General features: G+C 40.4%; 1 protein-coding gene across 1 annotated transcript in view; it reads right to left on the bottom strand.

Annotated features, from left to right (window-relative positions):
• Positions 1-21,489, bottom strand: part of LOC309683434 (protein unc-13 homolog B-like) — a gene marked incomplete at its 5' end in the record, with an annotated part of 225,302 nt that overhangs the window by 121,045 nt on the left and 82,768 nt on the right. The window contains 2 exons of the mRNA XM_082497718.1: positions 16,343-16,433; positions 18,329-18,655. Of these exons, the coding sequence (XP_082353844.1) occupies positions 16,343-16,433; positions 18,329-18,655 (418 nt within the window). The remainder of the gene's footprint in view (positions 1-16,342; positions 16,434-18,328; positions 18,656-21,489) is intronic.

Below are 21,489 nucleotides of genomic sequence, written 5' to 3' on the forward strand. Positions count from 1 at the left end.
ATTGAGACAGGCTCTGTTTTTCAGTGATATTTTATTTACTGAAATAGTGAAGATAATTGGGAATTGGGAAAAATAGGCACTACTTGCATCTAAAAAAAAAAAGCCTGTAAGAAATAGCATTCTTTACCTTAAGGCTCAGAGTACTGAGTTATTTGCCTTCTACTTGAGAAATAAACTGCCACTTAAAAATTTAAATACTTCTTACTGCTATTTTTTAATTCACCAACAGATTTCAATTTTAGGTTGAGCCAGCAGGGAATTATTAAAACTGATAAAGCCAGGCTCATCTATATAGGCCAAATGCTTTGATGTCTGCGAGGTATACATTACCCTTTCTTCTTTTTTAATCCTCATTATCTATTTCATTCCAACTTCCTGTAAAGTACTGAATTACTGATAAAATTGTAAAAGTAAGCATTTCCTTCACAAGCATGAGTGGATTAACCAAAGGAAAATGAGCATGCTTCAAGCACAGGTCCCACTCCTCCCTCTCTCACACTCACACCCCTTCTCCCTGCAGGAAGACAAGCAAGAACACTTCCAGTGTCCTGGCTCTTGGGGAAGTACAAAATTGGGCAGTTAAGTAAATTAGAGGATAAGAATGCTACATAGACAGATTAAACAAAGACAGAAAACAGAAAAAAAGTCAAGAGAGAAGAAAGAAAAGTCAACGGAGACACTTTGGAACAGCAGGGATACATTCTGACCAACTCACACTCGGGTTTAATTCATCTCACAAATAGCCTCAGACATCTCTGACCCAAGAGCTCTCTAAAACCAATTTTTTATTTGTTTCACTGGAAGAAAAATGAGAACCATCTGTCCCAAATGAAACTGCCTGCTGCGTCTCTGTAAAGACAGAGTTGTCAGTAAGGTAGCTTGGGTTCAGAGCTGCATTAGAACTTAAGAGTTCAAATACACGGTGTAAAGTTTATCAGTTGATTCAGCAGTGAAAATATGCTATTTATTATCTTCTTCAAAGCCATAAGAAGATCAAATCAATCAGCAGTCTGAAGACAAAGTGTTAATGAAAAAGCAGTAACCTCCTGCTGTTTGACAGCTGTCCTCAATGAATACCATGCTTTGAGGAGCTGTGCATCACCACAATGTAAGGAGCGCTGCCGAGACAGACGCTTGGAAGAGAGGAGACTGTATATTCCAAGGCATTTAAAACTACCCTGTCAATGCCGTTTCTGTCATTACAATAGCTCCAGAACACACTTATGAAACATACGCTCAAGATGTTGCTTTCAGAAGAAAGACCAAGTTTCTTTAAGCAAGGTGTCACTCAAAGCACTGATTCTTTCTTCTCCCCGTAGGAAAGGGTAAGGCAAGCTGCAAGGGCAACCTGCAAGCTCAGAAGGGAAAAAAGACACAGGTCCTTCCTGCAGCACCCCAAGCACCTTGGAAATTGGCCATTACCAGATATTGGCCTTGAAACACTTGAATAAAAGGAAGGAGACAATCTACCTCAAAAATTCTTCCTCCTGAAAAAGGGATTTTTCCTCCTGCAAAAGAAAAGGTTGAATTATCTGACTTATAGAAAGACAACAAGAATAGTACTGGCACATTGAAAAAACTGATGGATGGAGGTATTGTGACTGTTTACCTTCCAAAGACAGGCAATGTAAGTCAAATATAGGCAATGTAAGTCAAAGACAAGCAATATAATGTTTTGAATAGGTGAGACCAAACCACTGGCTGACTTGTCTTCACGTGAAAGATATCTACACTCCGTATGTTAACCTTATTTGACTGTAAGGATGTCCGTTGAACCCCGAGAGATGAACGTTTCTGAACTAATAGAAGGAAAGACTTTCATATAGCCTGGGAATAAAGGATACTTACAAGGCCAAGAATGCAGCAAGATTCAAGGAGTAGGATTTTTATAAGGTTAAGGAAAAAATGAGTTAACATAGCACTGATGCTTTTGCAGACATAGCACTAATGCTTTTGCAGGGCTACAAATCTTCACACTTCAGCTAAGGCCGATTTTCATCAGGCAGGTATTGAGAAGAAACCTTACAGCTGCTTGCAGTGAGTCCTCCCATCTCCTTCCCTCTGAGGCTGCTGCTGCCACACCAGTCAAAAACTCCTTCTCAGGCTAGAACAGATTTAGTCTGACATGGGAATTTTTAAGGTGCAAAATCCTTAAAGGGGCGTTGGTCATAAAGTTAGAAAAGCTCAGATTAAAATCATCCTCCATTTGATTTGTTTATAGTCACCATGGTCTCTCACAACAACAGAAAAAGCCTTTCCTAAGAGATGACCTGAAGCAGCCCTTTAAATGCACAGGCTAAACCTGCTTGTCCCATTCTTGTTTCCACATGGTTTGCACTCTTGACTTTTGGGATACAAAGGCAAATACTATCAGCTCTGCAACCCAACACTTCACAGAAGAGGCCGTTTTATTCCTCAGCCAGTAAGTTCCAGCCAGTCCAAGGCACAAACAAGCCTCACCTCCTCTGAAGCCTCTACCAAGACAGTGCCAACCCCACTTGTCACAGCCCACACCAGCCTTCAAAGTCACAGTCAGACTTTAAAAACGAAGCTGCCTTAGGTGACAGGTCCTGAGACAGCATGTTATCTTCTTGTGCACCAGCAATTACAGCCAGAAAACCTGCCTTAAACACGCTCCTGAAAACATCTGAATGCACCCACCAGAGCCCTTGTCCTACATTTTGGCTGCCCACCCAAAAGCATGGAAGCTTTTCTTCAGCTGAATTGTCATTCTCCATTTTTAATCAAAATGTACACATAGAAGACAGACTCTTAGAAAATCTGTGCTACCCTCTACAACTCAGCTGATTAAAAAATTTTATAAACTCAATGCCCCTGTTCCAGAAACAACTATTACACTGTCTTTTAAACCAGACCCAGCTTGAAAACCTTAGTCAACAGGCAGTGAGGAAGCATTTATAGCAGAGAAAACTCTCCCTCTGCTGCTTCCTCCTTCAAATTACATCCCTCCCTCTTAATGGCATCCAAAACATAAGAACTTGGTATTTCATGAAACTAGAAAATTACAATCAATGTCTTAATTGCACATCTAATTAAATAATCAGCATCACCAAAACGCAAAGACATCTGAGCACAGACATGCTGGAGGTGGAAAAAACAGAAATTATACTCTCGGGTAGAGCTGTAAGTGCTTTTTTTGATCAAGAAACCTGGGCAGGAAAAGTTGCAGATGCTGTGAAATGCAGACCCCAGGTAGATGTAAAAGCCTTGAGGCAAGCACAAGGGAAGTAAACTATTCAGCATTTCTGTTGTAAATACAGATAAAGAAATAACAGGCTTAAGTTGCAGCCATGGAAAGCTAGGTTAGGCGTCTGGAAAAGCTTTTAATTGTAAGCGTAAGTGAGCATGGATTGTCTAGGGAAGCTACAAAATCTCTATCACAGAAGATTTTCACAAAGGGCATACATGCATTTTTCAGGGATGCTTTTGAGGAAGATAGATGATCTAGTTAATCTCTTCACATACTGCCCAGGTCTCAGTTTTATTGGTCCTTACTTATATCATTCCAGAACCTGTATCAGGCAGGAAACTATGTGGTAACACATATATCTGCTAACAGGCATGAAGGTACATTGCTTCGTATGGATGGTCTGCATGACAACCCAGCTGTTTGTAGCACGAGGGCTTAGTTCAAACACTGTAGAATGTGTTTTCCTACTTGAGCTTGACAGTGAGAACAGGGAAATGGTCTCTGACAAAATTGTTCGTGCATTCTGCAAAAAGTAGGTCCAACACATAAGGATTTGGCTACAGAAATTCAGCGCCTTGATCATTCAGGTTAGCACCCAGTATGAACTTACAGATGACTCTTTCTCTGTTTGGAGATAACCCCCTTTCTCAGGAACAAGAGAAGGATGTTTACTGCTCACTGAACAAGAGAGTATTTAATAGTGTTTCCTTCATGTTATTCAAAGCATGACTACATGCATTATTTATTGTGTCACAGCCAGGCCCTACCATTACATGCAGTGAGCTAAGGAGTGTTTTTTGCACTCATCACCATGTTACTCAAGTAATTCAAGTATTAATTGTTGTTTTCATAGAGTACCTTTGAAATGAAAAAGTCCCCATTACAATTGAAAAATGAGGGCAGGTCAATGCCGCCTTCTGTGTTTGCATTGCCATCTCAAGATAACAAAACCCTGATTTTTCAGAATGCTTAAGATTGGAGCGTATCAAACACTGAAGTCTGGCTTCCAGCTACTTCACTTAATGCTCTGATGGCTCATTTCCAGAATCTTAAATCAAATAACCAGAAATAAATTCGTGGATCACTGGGAGAGGCAATGGAAAAAGTTCTTTTCAGAAAGCACCATAACTTGTCCAGCATCATGTAACAGAGAGGCAGAGGAATAACAACTAATAACCATATGGAGCAGTGCCCAGCTACCTCTGCCGACAGACTGCTTCCTCTGCCAGCACTTTCTTCCTCATTTGCTACAGATACACCAACTTTCAAAACTCAGGGAAATAATCTTTTTACTACCCTACCTTTGTCTTTATGACTGCTGGCTTAAATAACATGCTTTTCTCTGTAGGCAGGAATAATTTCTTATAAATATATTCCCTGCAGAAGGCAGCAGTTGATTAATGGACAAAAATATCTCATAAATACTTGTTATGAACCACATGTAAGCCTCTGTCAGTCTCTGAGGTCACTGTTAGTGTAGGCACTGAACAAGAAAAAAGAGGCATCACCACACAGTAGCTCTGACAAAGCTGACTCCAGCAATCACACCCATATTAATAAGCCCAAACACAGCTTTCACACCTGTAGTAAAGGCACTTTACAGGCCCTACAAATGGGCCTGAATTAACTGGGTCTAGAAACTCAGTCAATCTGCTCCCCTGATCAGGAGAGATGAGGAGGAAATTTAATGAAAAAAAAATTAAAGTGGCTGTATTTAGAAAGCCTCTGCAAGGGGATGAAGATTGTGCTACAAACCAAGCTTTGGTTAGATACCTGACCTAAGTCAAGGGAGCGAGAGTCCAGTTAGCTCCTTTGGTAAGTCTGTGACAGGAGGGACAAGCACAGTTTGACCAAAACACACCCAAATACTGAGCAGGGATGATGGGGGGATCATTCCGGTAGCTGCTGCCTCTGCTTGGTGCTCTCAGGTCACAGAAGCCGCTCCACCTTCATTAAAACTGGAGGGAAGCGGATGTAAAGACAGGATGAAAAAGGGATGATTCTAAGAGCTGTACACAGTTGTATATTAACTAGCTATTACTATTGTGAGCTAAAAATAGAGTGACTTAATTAGGATGAGTAACACGTAACTATGTTGCACAAATATGAAGGAGAGCTATACTTGCTGTAAATTAAGTTCCTTAAATTAGGCATAACAAAATTCAGAGTGAATACACCAGCCGGTCTACAGATATTTGTGTAGACAAAACTGGATCCTTCAAGTACCCATTATATGAGATATCACAAAAAAAACTTATAGGCATTCCAATCTGCTGCACTAACATGATACACTGAATAAAACCAGACAAATTGCAATAAAATGTAGTACTCTCAGTTTCTCAATAACAGGTCCTCAAAAAATGTGTGTTCTATCTTAAAATGCAAGGTCAATATTGACTCATCAACAAAAATAAAAAATAGAAGGAAACATGATTAAAATAAATTTATTTTTTACATAAAGCAATCTCTATTTGTTTTTCATATATTCTTGTATGTAACAACCTAAATTATTGACCAAGGTGAGGCTAAATAGATAAATAAGCTCAAGGCTAAATCTAAATTCCCTTCTAGATGGACAGCTCTATTATCTGCTTTTTAGTACACGTCACCAGTTTTGTCTTGAGATTCTCTATTGCTTTTCATGCTCTCCTAGAAAATAATTTTCCAGTGTTAGCTTTTAAAAACTTTTAATGAGTATAGGTTCAATTGCAATTTACTGTCTAAATAAGCATCTGAAATCCCATGGGGAACTTTAAAAATCTCATTTAAGAACAAACCTGTTTACAAACTACACCATATTTTCTGAAACTGTTACCACTTGAACATTTGTCAGAAAACAAAATTATATCTATGACAGGTTCATTACCAGGCATGAGTCACTAATAACTACCATTCTTCAAGAAAACCCTCACATCCTAGCATCTTTAATATCTACTGCACAACCACATGGAAAAGCCACCATTCAAGAGGGGCTGCAATATGATTTTCATTATTTTACTTCAGTGACAGCATCTACGTAGCCAACACCTCTCCCACGCACCGCTGGTTGTGCTCCGAAACCCACAGGGTCCTGCAACACAGCACAGCTCAGCAGCAAAAGCAGGCAGGTGGGCAGTGTGAACACGGGGAGGCCACGCTACGAAAAACAGTTACGGAGGCTGTGGTTCCACGGACATTTCTCACAGCCTACTGAGAGTCTTCCTGGATGATGAAGTCCCATTCTTTGCTCCCACAGGCAACTGTCATATAATAGCTTCCATAAACAGACCCATTTTTAGATTAATTAGAAACAGAAAGGGCAAAGAAACCCATTTGGAAGCTGTTCACTAACAATTAGAAAAATCGCTTTCTGACTTCTAGCCTGGGTTTGTTCATAACCAGCTTATACCCTTCTGTTCTTGCACTAACATTAACCTTTAGCTTAAATAGCTGTAAACTTGCCAATATTTACTCCCCTGCTCTATTACTACACGGCAGCAACATCCTCTCTCAGCTTCCAGTCTGCTAAGCTGAGCCATACTTGTTTAGCCTCATCTCACACATCCTCAGCACCTCCACTCCCTGGACTGCCCCAGTGTCCCCTTTCCCACTTCTATAACCTGTTTTCCGATTTTGCTTCTCCAAAGCATTTACTAGTTTCCTACATGGCATATTACAGGCAGATGAGACCTACTGCCCACCTGGTCTGTCACAGTGTAGCACAGAGCAGCACCTAATTAGCGATTCTACTAATTTCCCATTTGCCAGGCAGTAATACTTTCTAGCCTCACACACCAGTGAGGGTAGACTAAATGAGCCTGTATCTACCCAGAACAGACTTTTCTTCTCTCTTCCTCATCCAATGCATGAGTGGCTTAAACAGGATCCTCCTGTTTTTAAGAAGATACTCCCACGGGCCAGAGAGTAGCACAGCTGCTCACCTGGTACCACATCATCCAGCAAGCCTGAAGGCACCAGCTACCCTATACAGCAAGAGACTCGCTGCCTGAAGCACCCCAGTAAATTAGCACTCAGACTTTTCACAGCCCTTCCAGCATCTGGTACCTGCATGCTTGAGCAACAGTTGAAAGTCTCAAGCTGACAGATGAAACAAAATAGATTAAAATCTTTGGGATTTCACCCCAGCTTTATGCTTAAGTTATCTTTGGTTTTATAGCAGACAAAGGATGAAGCTGCCAATGCGTTCAGGAAATTCTCCCTGCAGAACAGATATCTGATACCTCGATGTTCTCAAGCGCCTTTCAGCAGAGGATGCACTTTACAAACCCAGCTCACAGACTGCCAGGAAAGGCTGCAGGCCCTTCCTTACAGATTTTGTCAAAAGACAAGGAAAGGAAGAACTGGTCCCACCTTCACCAAGAACAAGTTTCAAATGAAACCAAAGGGGAATCACCAAAAATCCCTTTTTGCAAGTGCCAGTGATTAACCATCACAGCAATGCAAATGAACACACAGCTTGATCCAGGCTCATCTGATCAGCCCTCCACAATGTCACAAAATTGTTCAGACTCTAAACATGAGCAGACAGTAGACAACTTGCTGGTGGCCATGATATGGCTTAAAAAACCTGTTCGGTGGTCAAGAAAGGAGTCTTGGATAAAGAAAGTTCTCGTATCACCTGGCACGAACTACTTCCTAATGGACAGCATTTATTTGCTGTACCACAAGACCTTCAAGTGGCTTGAATTCAATAAATCATTGACATTAAAATGTGCAGAAAATAAAATGCTACTCTATTTTACACACCACATAGCACCAGCCAACACTGGAGTCCCACTGTTTTCAGGCATTACATTAACCATTATTAACAGCATTTTGACTTCCAAATGCCACTTTTACAATGGGTGAAAAAAAAACCCAATCATCTTACTTATTAAATCCAGATGCACAATATTAAAGATTCCAGTTACAACAACCCTTACACAACTCCAAAAATTAGCTCAGAAGCATGCAAGGCAACCCTGCCCTACATCTAAACAAGTTGTATAACCGTGCAGCTTGGAAAACAAGAAACAAGTGAAAGAAAAACAACACTAAAAGACAAAATTGTCATGTACCAAACCTTTTTTTCTGACCTACTGCCTTTTTGTATGAAGTTATGATGTTATTCAAAGTGTTTGCTAACATTGAACAAATAGTTAATGCTTCATTTATGATGCTCTCAGCCAGCGCTGGTTAGCTCATCTTTTCCCCAAGTCTTGTGCTTTGTAAGCCAAAGCCCACTGCTATCTCTCTGGTGCAGCATTTCTTGTACAGATTGCTTCAGTAATACACAACACTGGGAAATATCCCCTCCTCCCACACAGAGCCTTAAAAATAAGAGTGTGAAGTCTGGCTCTCCCAACAGCCAATGCTATTTTTAAGGGCTGCGTATGTGGCAGGTAGGAGTCCCCCCACCCACCTCTCCTATTGCACCCCTATTCCGAGCAGGAGGAACTGAGTCCACTGACTCCAAGGCTAGATGAAGCTCTCTCAGTTTCTACTGATGAGCACCATGCATGAGTGCCATGCTGAGGTGGTCTGGATGCCAGAGGTTTCTGTGCCCCACTCCACATCAGGTACAACCCTACATCAACAGAGCACACTGCTGTAATTCTTTCTGCCGCTACATCCCCAAAACAAGGCGCAAAGAGGGCAGTTTTGCATAAGGTGGAAACAGTCGCCTCAGCTCCAACATTTTTAGTATTCTTCTACAGCCTTTCATACATACTAGAGGACTTGGTCCACTCTGCAAACAGATCTGGCTTCCACTTTTCCTGAAAGCTTTGGACAACTGCTGCAGGAGGTCCTGTGAAAAGACAAGCAGTTGCTCAACAAAGTATTTGGAAAAGTCGTGGTACAAATGTGAATGCAAGCTGGGCAGCACCAGACAGGGGAAAAGACCTTACTGTAGTTCATCCCAGTTCAGAGGTACTCTGTGCACATGGATAGTTCTTTCAGACTGCAAGAGGCATGTCACTTCTGGAGATAACAAATACAGAACTTGCTGTGATGAGAGGGCTTAAGAGAAACAATACCAGAGACAGAGGCAGCAATTCTGGGTACATAGTCTAATTGTGAACTCAGGAGCTATACAAGACACAAGGTCATCTATGCCCATTGCCAGCCCACTGCTGCCACCCACATCTTACTCTCTGATCAGCACAAGTACACCACCTTCCATGGAGAAGAAAGGAAGTGAGTCAGACACCTTTTCCTTCAGAAAACACCAGCTTGTTAGAATCAAAACTTGGTTTACAGGACCACGATGAATTTTAATGGGAATATTTCTCAGGTCTAAAACTTCCAAACAGGGAAATGAACACAGGAAAGAGTCACTCCCTAGAAGAGTGTTAGAGCTTAGCAGTCGATGCACTTTTAGAAAATGTGGGAAACATAGGTTAAAATCCCAATATTGTGCAGTTTAGATCAGGAACTAGAGTCCCATTCCCCCCTTATTCTAGAAATATTCTAGGTTAAACTGTCGGCTGTTCCATGGAGGGGTCTCCCATCCATCATATCCCAGCCAATCTCAAAAAATCAAACCCAGAAAGTCTATCTGCTAACCCACCCCAAAAAATACCATGCTTTGCAAAAGCAGCAGCCGCTTTCTATCCACCTTCAGTCCAGAAGTCAAACGCTCACATATGAAGTGTTTCAATAAAAAAAAAAAAAAACCAAAAAACAAAAACACCACAGCAGACTATTCACATGCATCCTAACACTGCCATTACAACCTTACAAGTCAGAACAGAAGCATACAGGTTCTGTTTTGGATTGCTTGAACTTAATTTGCAGTGCTGGCACAAAGTAAGAGATGCACCCAATTGTGGAACATCCTGTGTTTGTAAAATATATCCCAGATGCTGCACAAACACCTTCCCTTTCTTTTTAAGTAAATCTTGGAAGAAAAGTAAATTACACTTGGATTCCCATTCAGAGGCTTCAGAAGATTTTTGACTTATAGATGTGTAGAGTTTACAATACAAAACTATAGAAGCAAAGCTTTAGTCCTGGATACTACTATAGATCAGGAAAAGAAATAACATGATTCTTTGCCTTCTCATGGAGGCTACTCCAAGCCTTACAAGCCCACAGGATGCTTGCAGTGAAAAAGTAAAATAGCATTATAGGAAAGTTAGCTACCCACTCTGCAAAGTCCTGCTTCAATTAAGAAAACTTGTTTTTTTTCTAACCAGCAACAGGAGGGTATGGATGAACTCTGCTGTCACTGAAGGGGACAGATGTCCTGTGTGCCGGCGAATACAGACCATCAACACCAAAACCAGTTTATAGCAGAAGTGAACAGAAGTTGAGTATCAGTATATTGACATGTTCAGAGAAGCTTGCAGAAAATTCTGTTAGCAACTGAACAGGCTCCTAGCTGCTGCGGTCATTATAAAAAACATTTCTGACCAGCATGTTGCTCCACAAGAGAATATTTCTCTTAATTTTAGCATAACTACTCTATAAAGGGCAAGTGTGTTGATTTTTCCCACTGGAGATAATGTTATCAAGAAGCTACTCTAAAATCATAACAGCAGCTAATGAAGGCACAACACAATTATTTGTACGTACACATAAGAAAATAATCTCTTTACTGTAACATAACTGTTAACATTTATTGCAAAGCAGGTTAAAAAAAGTGATAGGTCTCAGAGAAGCTCAGTAAGAATAACTAAACATGCATTTTATTCCAAACAGATACGAATATGCAGATATCTTATTTAAGGCACTCGGAGATGAAAGAAGCTTTTCTTCCTCTGAGTACATGTCAGCCAAACCTGCCCCCACAGAGAGGCTGCCAGAAGAGACAACAGACACAGGTTGTTCAAGCACCAGGGAATCACCCATGAAGGCTTTGGGGAGTCCTACAAGACTTGCCAGTCTGCAAACTCAGATGCAAAGGGAAGTAAGATTATGGCATGAGGAGACAGAATACCTCCACTACTTTTGTATTTAAATGCTTTCTAAATAATTGTTATGCAATCCATAAGGAATCCAAGAGATGCACAGGCATTTTAAAGATAAGGTATGCAGAAAGCATTTGACTGCCATTGTGAGCACAGACACCTGACAACAGCCAGTCTGCACTACAGCTGGCAGCGACCCTCAGATCACAGCTTATCTACACAGACCTGATCTCCTCTCTGGTGTAAGAACAGCGATTTCATGAGCACAAAGGTGTTCTGCAGATCCCCACCAACCCTGATCCCTGGGACATTTGATCAGCAATGTTGGTATTTCGGTGGAGGTTAAAGATAACCTTCAAAATACAACAGGTACAAAAGAAGGAAGACATTTAACTCGAGATGTAGTTTTTCTGTATGAAGAGAAGTTTCTAGTAACTCTATGTTAGAGTCACAATGCTTCAGTCTGCTTCTTTGCCACTGCGTGGGAGGCTTTGAAAATGCAGAGCTTACTCATCTTCACGGGACTAATAAAAAGACACCTAGGCAACAAGGCTTAAGGAAAATAAAATGCCCAAAGTAAGCAATTGCATGGACCGCACAGTTCATGAGAGGTGGAAAGGGACAGTTTCTAATCTTTTGGTGATTGGCTCAAAGCAGGCATGTCCTCCACTAGCCATCTGGGCTTGTGTACAGTACATGGTTTTAATGATGAGAGGGCCTGGATTCACGCATGGGGAGTGGGTGCAGGCAGGTAACTTACAATCAAACTAGCAACCAAAGCTAGCACCAGTTAGTGCCTTGCTGGTCTCCTCACTAATAGCGGAAGTCCAGAAAGGACTTCTCAGGGCACCCCATGGCTACTGAAGTGACCAACAGGTTGCTTTCTCAAAATTTTTGGAGGGCTTCACACTCCAAAAAATCACCAATACAATACGCTCCCTGGACCAGGGCTTTTAAAAATGAAATCCTGATGGTCCTTAAATACTTGCAGGTGCTTGATCAGAAGTGCTGACTGTGAAACTATAGGGCATGGGAAAATAAGACTGAGGATATGATTTGGTACCTGTAACACTAGAGAAGAACAGTCATTTAGTTCTGCTGCTGCAGGTGCTTATCACAAAGAAAAACAATGTCATGAACTACATCTGCCATCTTGGTATGTAATCTAGTTACACAGCAGTCAAAAAGAACAGACTATTGACATTTAACAGGGAAAGACAAAGATTAAAATCAAAATAATTGGTATAAAATGGCATGTAGGAGAAGAAAAATAGAGGAAACACTGCTCCGGTGACTTTGGGTTTGAAATGAAAACAAGTCAATTGATGTACTTAATCTGACATAAAAGAGGAAAATTATGCATAAGACATTTTTCCCTGTAAGCAAATTCAATGTAAGTGGATAAAATCCCAAACCCCACAACCTCCTGTAATACTTAAATATACTTGAAAGAATTGGTAAGAGAGGCAATTTGATGACTTGATTGAATTTTTGCTTGTCTCCAGTCCACCAATTCTTTTGTGTCATACAAAACTCAGATTCAGATTTGTGTAACTTTAAAAGTCACACAGCCGTGTCCCTAGCTGAAGGCTATTTCAGTTAAGGAGGGCTGCAAGTTGAAGATGCACTAGCTATGTGTTTGTTGTTCTTCTGGAAAAGAAGCTCCCACAGAGGGACTGCAGCAGACGAGCTATCAATTAATCCCTCTTTGTAGACAAAGTTCTAAGTGTGAAGGTGACAATTATTGAGTCATTCCTCTCAGGGCTGAAAACCCTAGTTTGATTCTGGCATAATTAAGTTTCCTCTTCACAAACACAGAAAGAGAATAAGGAAAACAGCAGAAGTGAAGAAAAAACTGTGCATGCTACCACGAAGCTTTTTTAACATGCACAGTTACAAATTTCTGTGCCATTTTATAACTGTCAAGTCTTAATTAAAATACTACATTTGTCTGACTCATGGTGCTGTAGGATGTATGTATGTTATTCATATGAATATTAATCTCTTCCCAGGTAGGAGGCTGAATTGCTTAGGGGATCACATCACATATGGAAACTTCTTGGGTGTCTTATTTTTTTTTTCTCTTTTCTTTCTTTCACATTTCAAACAGATCATTAACAAAAGTCATAAGAACCATTTTGGTAGTCTATGTGAGAGGAATCCAGCAGTTTGGATCAGTGAGCTAGAGCTCCACACGTATTTATGAAATGATAGTGTGCATGGAAGAAGAGGAACATGGAAAAGAGCTGGAGGCATCGCCTTGTACAGTAAGGACGTAAGCACATGCTCTAAGCACTGGAACAAAATTAACACCTAGCAGTGAACACAGAATATGACAAAAAAAAAAAAAAGTATGGCTGCTACTCATAGGAAGACACAGCTATCATCAGGTGGCCTTAAGAAGGCTGGAACATTTGATGCCTTAATTACTTAAAATCTTCACTGACAGGGACAATTGCAGTCAGGCAGCTGACTGAATTAATACTGTTTTGTTTTTTGTTTTTTTTTTTTTTTAAAAAGGGAAAAGAAGTTTAGCAAGTTATAAAAAACAGGTTGCAGTAAAGGAAAACAAATTTGAAAGCAAACAGATAAGGTAGCTATTTCTAAGTCAGGTGGTCCTGATAAATCTTCATCCTCAGGTACCAGGTCACAACACTGACAATCACAAAGCGCTAAGAACTGGAAAAACAGGCAATATACTTAAAGATTTGAAAAGGGCAAAGCAAGCATTTATGCTTAAAAAATAGGAAGAGGAGAACTTAGATAATTACGAAAGCTCTAACTTGACTTTTTTCCCCCGCTCCTGGGAATTGAAGACTGGAACAAATAATCAAATTATTTGCAAATCTTCCAGAACATAAAAAGGAGAGAAATAACAGCGAGTTTTATCAAGAGTAGAACTGTGTCAAATGCATTTAACTTCTTTCTATGACAAGGTAAATTAGTCTTCGGGGTAGGAGAAGAACAGTAGAAGTTTTATATCCTGAGGTCTGGATGAAATTGCTAAAATAGATGCAAACACACTGGAAAAAATTATACTCAGGGTAGCCAACCTCAAAGAATGTATCAAGCAGTGTCCCTCAGGCAGCTCTGGTAACACACAGCCCTGCAGCTTGGGTACTACACAACTTTTTCACGCACCACTTGGAGCATTTGTAGGCATAACAGATTAGGAAGAGACAGACAGCAATGTGCTTAAGGAGTGAAAAAAAACAATTCTGTAAGAACAAGTGCGAAGCCGTAATCCAACAGAAATATAGGCTGGGGAACAACTGACAAAGCCCTTCTTCAGAAGGAACCTCAGCTCTGGAAGGGATAAGAGGCTAACTATATATCAGTGCTAGTCTGCGATAAAAAAGCACCCTCACAGCAGGATACCTGACATCTTGGGATATCAGGATCACAGCCTGGAGAACAAAGTCTTCATTGCTCTGTAGTGCACATTAGCAGGCCCTCTGCTGGGTTTTTACATTCAGCTTTGGACACTGCACTTCACAAAAAAAAAAAAAACAAGGAAAGGAGAGAAAAAGAGAAAGAAAAAAAAGAGATAGGCTGATTAAAAAGTGCCTAAAAAAACTGACATGAAAAGGCTAAAAGAAAAAGGGTCATTTTGTGAACATGTGAAGAGTGAGTGTGGCTTTGTCCTCTCTTCGCAGCAGCCCTTCGCTATTTCAGAGAGGAAGGGAATCCAATTCTGCTCGTTTACTACTTGTCCTGATCATGAGAAATGGATTTATATGGCACAAGAGAGATCTAGAGCAGAGGTTAGGAAAAGCCTTTGGACAGTAAAGACAGCTAAGCTGTGGAGCAGGCTGCTGGAAAGTTCCATCACTTACAATTTTTGTTTTAAGGAAATTTTGGATCAGTAGTTGTTAGGAGAGGTGAACACAAAGCAATTCATGACGTTTTGCTATCATAACTAAACTAGTGTTTCTGTAACAGTCATCTCAAAGCATATCTTCATTCTAATTCAGCAGAAACACACAGATTGATGCTGAACAACCTCATGGACCTCATACTCACTCAGAAAAAAACCTAGAGATATCCAGAGAGAGGCATCACTTAATCTCTTCTCTCTTCTAGCATGCTTGTGCACTTGTTTTCCATAAGGCACAGAACTAAAATGTTTTGCTTGCACGCTCTACAAAACCACAACATAAGTTCCTTTTCTTCTTAGATACTAATCTTGTTCTGAAATTTCATTTTCCATGTCACACTGACAGTTTTGACCCAAATCCCTTCTGCTCAGAAGTGAAATAACACAGTAATCGTTAAGATGGGAAAATTTACAATCCAGATAAGCCAAGGGAAAAACTATTTCTGCTATGGCACTTCAGATGCAACCCCAGAGGCAAAAAAAAAAAATAATTATTTTCCTAAAAATTTGCAACAATACCAGAAGAAAAAGAAGAGTCCTGCTACTGATAAATAGATACTGTAAAATAATTTTTTATAAAAGCAAAACAAGAGATGTCTAGAAGAAAATAGTATTTCTAAATGAAATACATTAATTCTGTACTCTGGGTAGTAGGCAATAGTTTATCATCTATAGAATATGAACACCATATGTTATCTTTCTGTGGGCATGCAGATGGATGAAAGCATAAGACTTTTTTAAAAAAATAACAATTTTTTGGGTCTTAATTGCTGTTTTCTAAACCAAGAGTGTTTATACTGCTGAAGAAAATGTCACAACCTTTTCCTTTTGACTTCCCAAATCGAGATTATTTATTTTTAAATCTTATTTTCATGAGATGGAAATACCAAAACTTATTATACACCCACTTTCAATTAGTATATATAAAAATATTTGATGTAAAGTTTCCCAAGGAACATTTTCATATGACAAATAATACAGATAACTCCTACTAAGCTAACAAGCTATCCTCAAGTTGCCTTGAGGAAAAGTCTTCATTTTGAACAGTTTAACACAAAACATTTAGTCCCAGACATTATTATTACTATTTAAAAATTAAGAGCTAATTTCTCTGCTTCTGCATCTTTCCTGATATTCATCGCTAAGTTCCACACGACGATGTTCAAAACATTCAATGGAAATAGATAGCTCTAAGAACATCACAACATGTTGCAGTCCTATACAATACATTTGATTAAATTTTTGTCTGCAAAACATCAAAACTGTAAGAGGTGTCTTACAAGGAAAAAGAAATGAACCCTTCAGCCACAGATCTAAAACCCAGGTGGCCCAGAGAAGGAGCGAAGCAATATTCCATCCTACCTCTTGAAGCCGCACTCGGACTTTGTTAATGGCTCTAATCCAATGGGCTCTTGCTGGAGGAAAGGGTGGTGGCTCGTTGTCACCATGGTAGCTTAAACGCAAGAATCAGAAAATCACTACATGAAAAACACTTATCTGTATCATTAAAGATTCAACATTACACAGTGCAATCACAGCTTCAGCTCTGAAAACTGAAGTAACCAACAGACTCTGATCAACACTCCCCTGCACATGCTTTGGGAAGTGAGAGGCTAAAGTAGAGGTTTCCTTATACCCAGGAACCATCTTGGAAACTGTTGAGCTGAAAGATACAAGCTAGGATACAATCCAGCCCTGGGAGTAAGCTGATGTTGGTCTGAACATCAGGAAAGCAACCCAAGACACCTGATCAAGCCAGTTCAACATGTTGGTATCATAACTGCAGACACAAGGATGCAGATGGAAAATTTTTCGTCTCCATGCCTGTTGCAGGTCCCTTCTAATCCCTGCCTCTTCCTACTCATATCTACTGCTACAAGTTTACAGCCCCTCTTCCATGGAAACACTGGCAACTGGGCTTAGCTGTGGTTTTCACAATTCATTGCACCTTTCTCACTCCACCCTTTCCTACACCTGTTTAAGAAGGCACATGCATCTGGCAGCAATGGAAGATGCTCAGTGCCCTGCAGCACATTTTACACTCCCTCACCTCATGATACATCGGGCCTTTGGTTGCATTCCTTCTTTTATATGTTGCTGAGGTGTAAATCACTGAAACAAACATCTTTCCCTGTCTGCAAAGCACCCTGCAGTGCTGATGGTATAAAACAAAACAAAACATAGCCGGGAGCAACATGAATCCATGCTAGCTCAGGTGCAACTCTAAGGACCAATCCTCAGAGCTCAGTCTCGTGCATACTCCATGGAGACAGCAACACACTGCCAGATAATGGAGAGAAAGGGAGCTAGTGATGTAGAAGTATCAAAGCTAGATGCCTAACTTAGCCTGAAAGTAGCTATATGAATAACCTTCCCTGTGAACAAATATAGGCCAGCCATTCTGGGACAAGACTCCTGCTGATCTGTAAGGAGAACAGGAAAGTGACTCAAAGTTTATAAACAGTTTAACACTTTTTCTAGTCTTGCTTTCCTTTTTTCGTCTTTAGTGTAAGGGTTGCCTACACAGGAACTGCTGTGGTTAATTCTCTCATATAAGCACAGTGCCACCAGCTGTACCATTTGAAGGGTACAGACAGGCAGACATCTTTCCATGGATCTAACTGAACCAGATGAAAACAATCCCTCATACTTACGAAAGTAGAACCATACCCACAATAGTAGCTGCAATGACTTGATTACCTCAAGGAAAAAAGTGACTCCCAAAGTTAAGTAGTGAAATTTGAAATTCCTGTAAAACCTGTACAAAACCCAGCACATTACTCCCCCAAACTTAGCTGAAATACTTTTGAAGACTGTTTTCAATGCTGCTGACAGCTTGCAAAGCCCAAGTGCAAGGACAAGAAAAGCTGCCACAGTGAGTCAGAGCAACATGTCTATTCATATTGTAATTCTACAACCTACAACTACATAAACACTAACTCTAATTGTGGTAGTCTACTACACAAGAAAGGAGGAACTAGTGCACCTCTAACCATGACTACATGTAGTTCTTGGTTGCTCACATGTAAGCTTGACCACACATGAGCAATGGAAGCAGCTATCTTCGGGCCAGACTACATTCATCAAACCAGAAACAGAAAATACAGCAAAGGAGCTCCAAGGCTCTAGCAGGCCTTCTTCTTCACATACATAGTGAGCACAGTTTAAGCTTAGCCAATGTCTTACAAATAACTGGCCCTGCACATAAAGACGTTTCACAGATCAGCAACATCAAGTTAGTTGCTAGAGAAGGCTCAAGAGCAACGTACATAATTTGCCCCGGGAAACAGCAAAGAGAGGAATCCTCTTTGAATTAATTTAAAAGAACTCAGTAATAGTTTCACCTACCTCACTTGGGCTCCTGCATCAACATCCTTGGGCTTCTCAAATTCCAGAGGTAACTTGGCTGCAGAATGGTCAGCACGTTTCTCCTCTGTCTCGCAGACCTTCTCCTCCTCTCCTTTGCTGCAAGGCTCCTCTTGCTCCCTGAGCCATGCCTGACCATCCTTCTGGTAGCTGCTCAAACTGTGGTAGGAATGAGTCGACTCTCTTTCCTGGTGATCATCTTCTTGCTCAGAGCCATGGGCACTTTCGTGGGAATGCTCCAGCTCACTTAAATGAGAGCTCCCTTGGCTGACATTACAAGAGGAGCCATATCTACTACTGCCAGCAGGACTATGAGAAAATAAGAAACTCCATCAGAACAAAACATGGTTTGGAGAAACGCAAAGCAATCTGCACAAGTAACAAACTGCATAGGACACTAAATATTACTGAAAAGACATGTTGTGAAGACACATTTAACTATGTTCCCTGAACTAGATCTAGACTTCTGAAGCTCAAAACTTTGGTAGGCGGTAGACATACTTCATACGCAACCTACCAGTATATAGACCATATAAACCAATGATCTTTCTTGCACCAACTGACTATTTCTTCACCTTCTATCAGCTAGAAACTACCAGTGAAGATATTCTAATAACCAGACAGGAACAAGAATGGAAACATAGCAATTCGGAGTGGAAGTGTTTCTGTCTTCTGCAGTTTCACTGCAGCTAAGGCCTTTACCATGACCATTTAAGCTCACTATTGTTAAAAAGTACAGTTAACTTAAAGTTAACTTTATTTTTATATATATTATACATTTATGATAAAATACACTGCAGTCAAGATTAAGGTTGTCAAGATTATCAACTTAAAACCTTTTGTAACAGTAGAGCAATTGTTCAAAGAGAAGCGAGAGCTTTTTCAAGAATTTAATTTATATAAAAAACACCAATGCCACAGGGGCGTGATCTCTGTGATTCAAGATACCACTTCCAGGACTGAATTCCTACAATCCTCACACAAAACAGTGGACAGAAATTTCTCATGCAGTCAGGAAAACTATGGCCAAGAATTAAGCAGCACTAATGTTTTTCTCACTTGCACACTTCAGAGAATTCGAACCCAGATAGGAAGTTTTCAAAGTACAGTGTTGCAACTGTATGATCAGAGGCACAAGTTTCACTTACATCATGCAGAGATGTAAGTTTAGAGAGTCTGTTTTGATTTTTGAGGGCAATTGTAACTTAACACATGCACAGGACTGAATACAGACACATGAAATATTGATACCTTCCTTTAGTGGCTTTCATAACTGCATGAAATAACCTTTGCACAGTAGGAAAAGCAAGCATTAGAATACCTTCACTGATATCTCTGAAAGTGTTTTAAAATCTTCAATAACGTGAAATGAACTTAACTAGTTCTATAATTCATCAGCAGTAAGTTAAATTTCTCTCTAAAATTAAGTCTTTACCTTGTATTTTAAAAACAAAATGTCTTTTCCTTCCAATATATTCTACCTAGTGTTACCTTTTTTCTTAGCAAATAGGACATAATTATCACTAAACAAGAAAGCAAAGTGAATTGTATGCCGCAGAATTAACACACAAAGAACATGACTTCTGAAAGGCTAATGAAATTAGCACTAAAAGCATCTCACTCAGTGGGACATAGTATAAGAACATGGGAAATCCAATTACACTTACAGAAAAGAGTGGAAAAAGGTGAGTAAATGGTCTAAGGCCTTGTACGTAACTAGTGACTGCAGTTTGTGCCACATCCTTTGTGACTGCTATCAGTAATACTACAAAACACTTTACAACAAATAGGGGATAGGACTGAGCTACAAACATCAGACACCAAGGCCAATATCTACTGCTGCAGTATTGCATTATAAATGGTCAAAAAACTTGAAACCATTTATTATGCCTCATTTGTAACTAGCCTTTTCTCATTCAGTTGTTCCACACTATTCAGATCTGCAGCCTGTGCGCTAGGATGAAGCATTGCTCCATTAGGAGCAGAATCAAGCTCAGTTTCTTTCAGTTCAGGCTCATCTGGTGTGTGCTCTTCTGCCTGATCTTCTTTCTGCAGTTCACCTGAAATCACATTCTGCTGATCTTCTGACTCTTTATCAAACTTCTCTCCCAGCTCTTTGCTGGACGTATCATCAACAGTGCTTGCACCAGATGGTTCTTCAGAAAGTTCATTGTCAGGCTGCTTTGAAGACAAGTTTACTTCTATATTTGCATCAGTCAGTTGATCTGAGACTGCAGATTTTGAGTTTTCATCTGAACTGACTGTTCCTAACACCTTGTCATCTGGTTTTGACAAAGCCTGCGGTGGTACATGTGGTTCCCTTTTGGCAGAGGTCTCCCTGTTGTCTTTTTGCCAGGGAAAAGAGAAATCTAGCTTCTTCCCAAAGACTGCTCCCTGGCCACTCTCTGGCTTACTCACCTTTTCTTCACTACCTCCTTCAAACAGAGTTGCAGAAAGTTTCTTAAAACTGGACATGAGGCCCTGATCTGCCCCTCCTTTAGTAAGAGAAGGTGGCTGCTGAGAGAAGAATGACCCAAATGGCTTTCCACTATCAGCAGATGACATAAAGCTGAATTTTGGCAAATTGGGCATGTTTGGTATTTCAAAGACTGTTTTACCACTGTTTGCATCTGGAGGAATGTTATTAGGTTTATCCTGTTTCTTCAAGTCACATTTGGAAGCAATCCCTTCTGCAGGCACCTCATCAATTGCTAAATGTTTCTCCTGTTCAGCAGTTTGCTGTTCTATCTCACTCGTCTTCTCTTCATTCAGCTGGAGCAGATGAACACTAGGCTCATCAGCTGGAGCTGTGGGTTCTCTACCGTTACTACTAATCATGTCCTGCTGATCAATACCAGCATTGGCCTGATCTCCTCTAACAGCAGGCTGCGATTCAAGTGTAGCACTCTCATCTAATTGGGAAAGTTCTGTGTCTGCCCCCTTAGCTGGGGCTTCCATTTCCAGTCTGAGCCCATCAGAAGAGCCAGTATGAAGGATATCAACGGCTGCCTTGTCTGTAGAAGCAGTTTGTTCCTCTATTACATGTGAAGACCCCGCATCTAATTGGCATGTATCGACAGACTGGTCAGTGGCCTCAGCTTGCACAGCATCAACTGCATTACTGTAATCTGACTGGCATGGCT

The sequence above is a fragment of the Vanellus vanellus genome (genome assembly GCF_965231255.1).
Source record: "Vanellus vanellus genome assembly, chromosome: Z".
Taxonomy (NCBI): Eukaryota; Metazoa; Chordata; class Aves; order Charadriiformes; family Charadriidae; genus Vanellus; species Vanellus vanellus.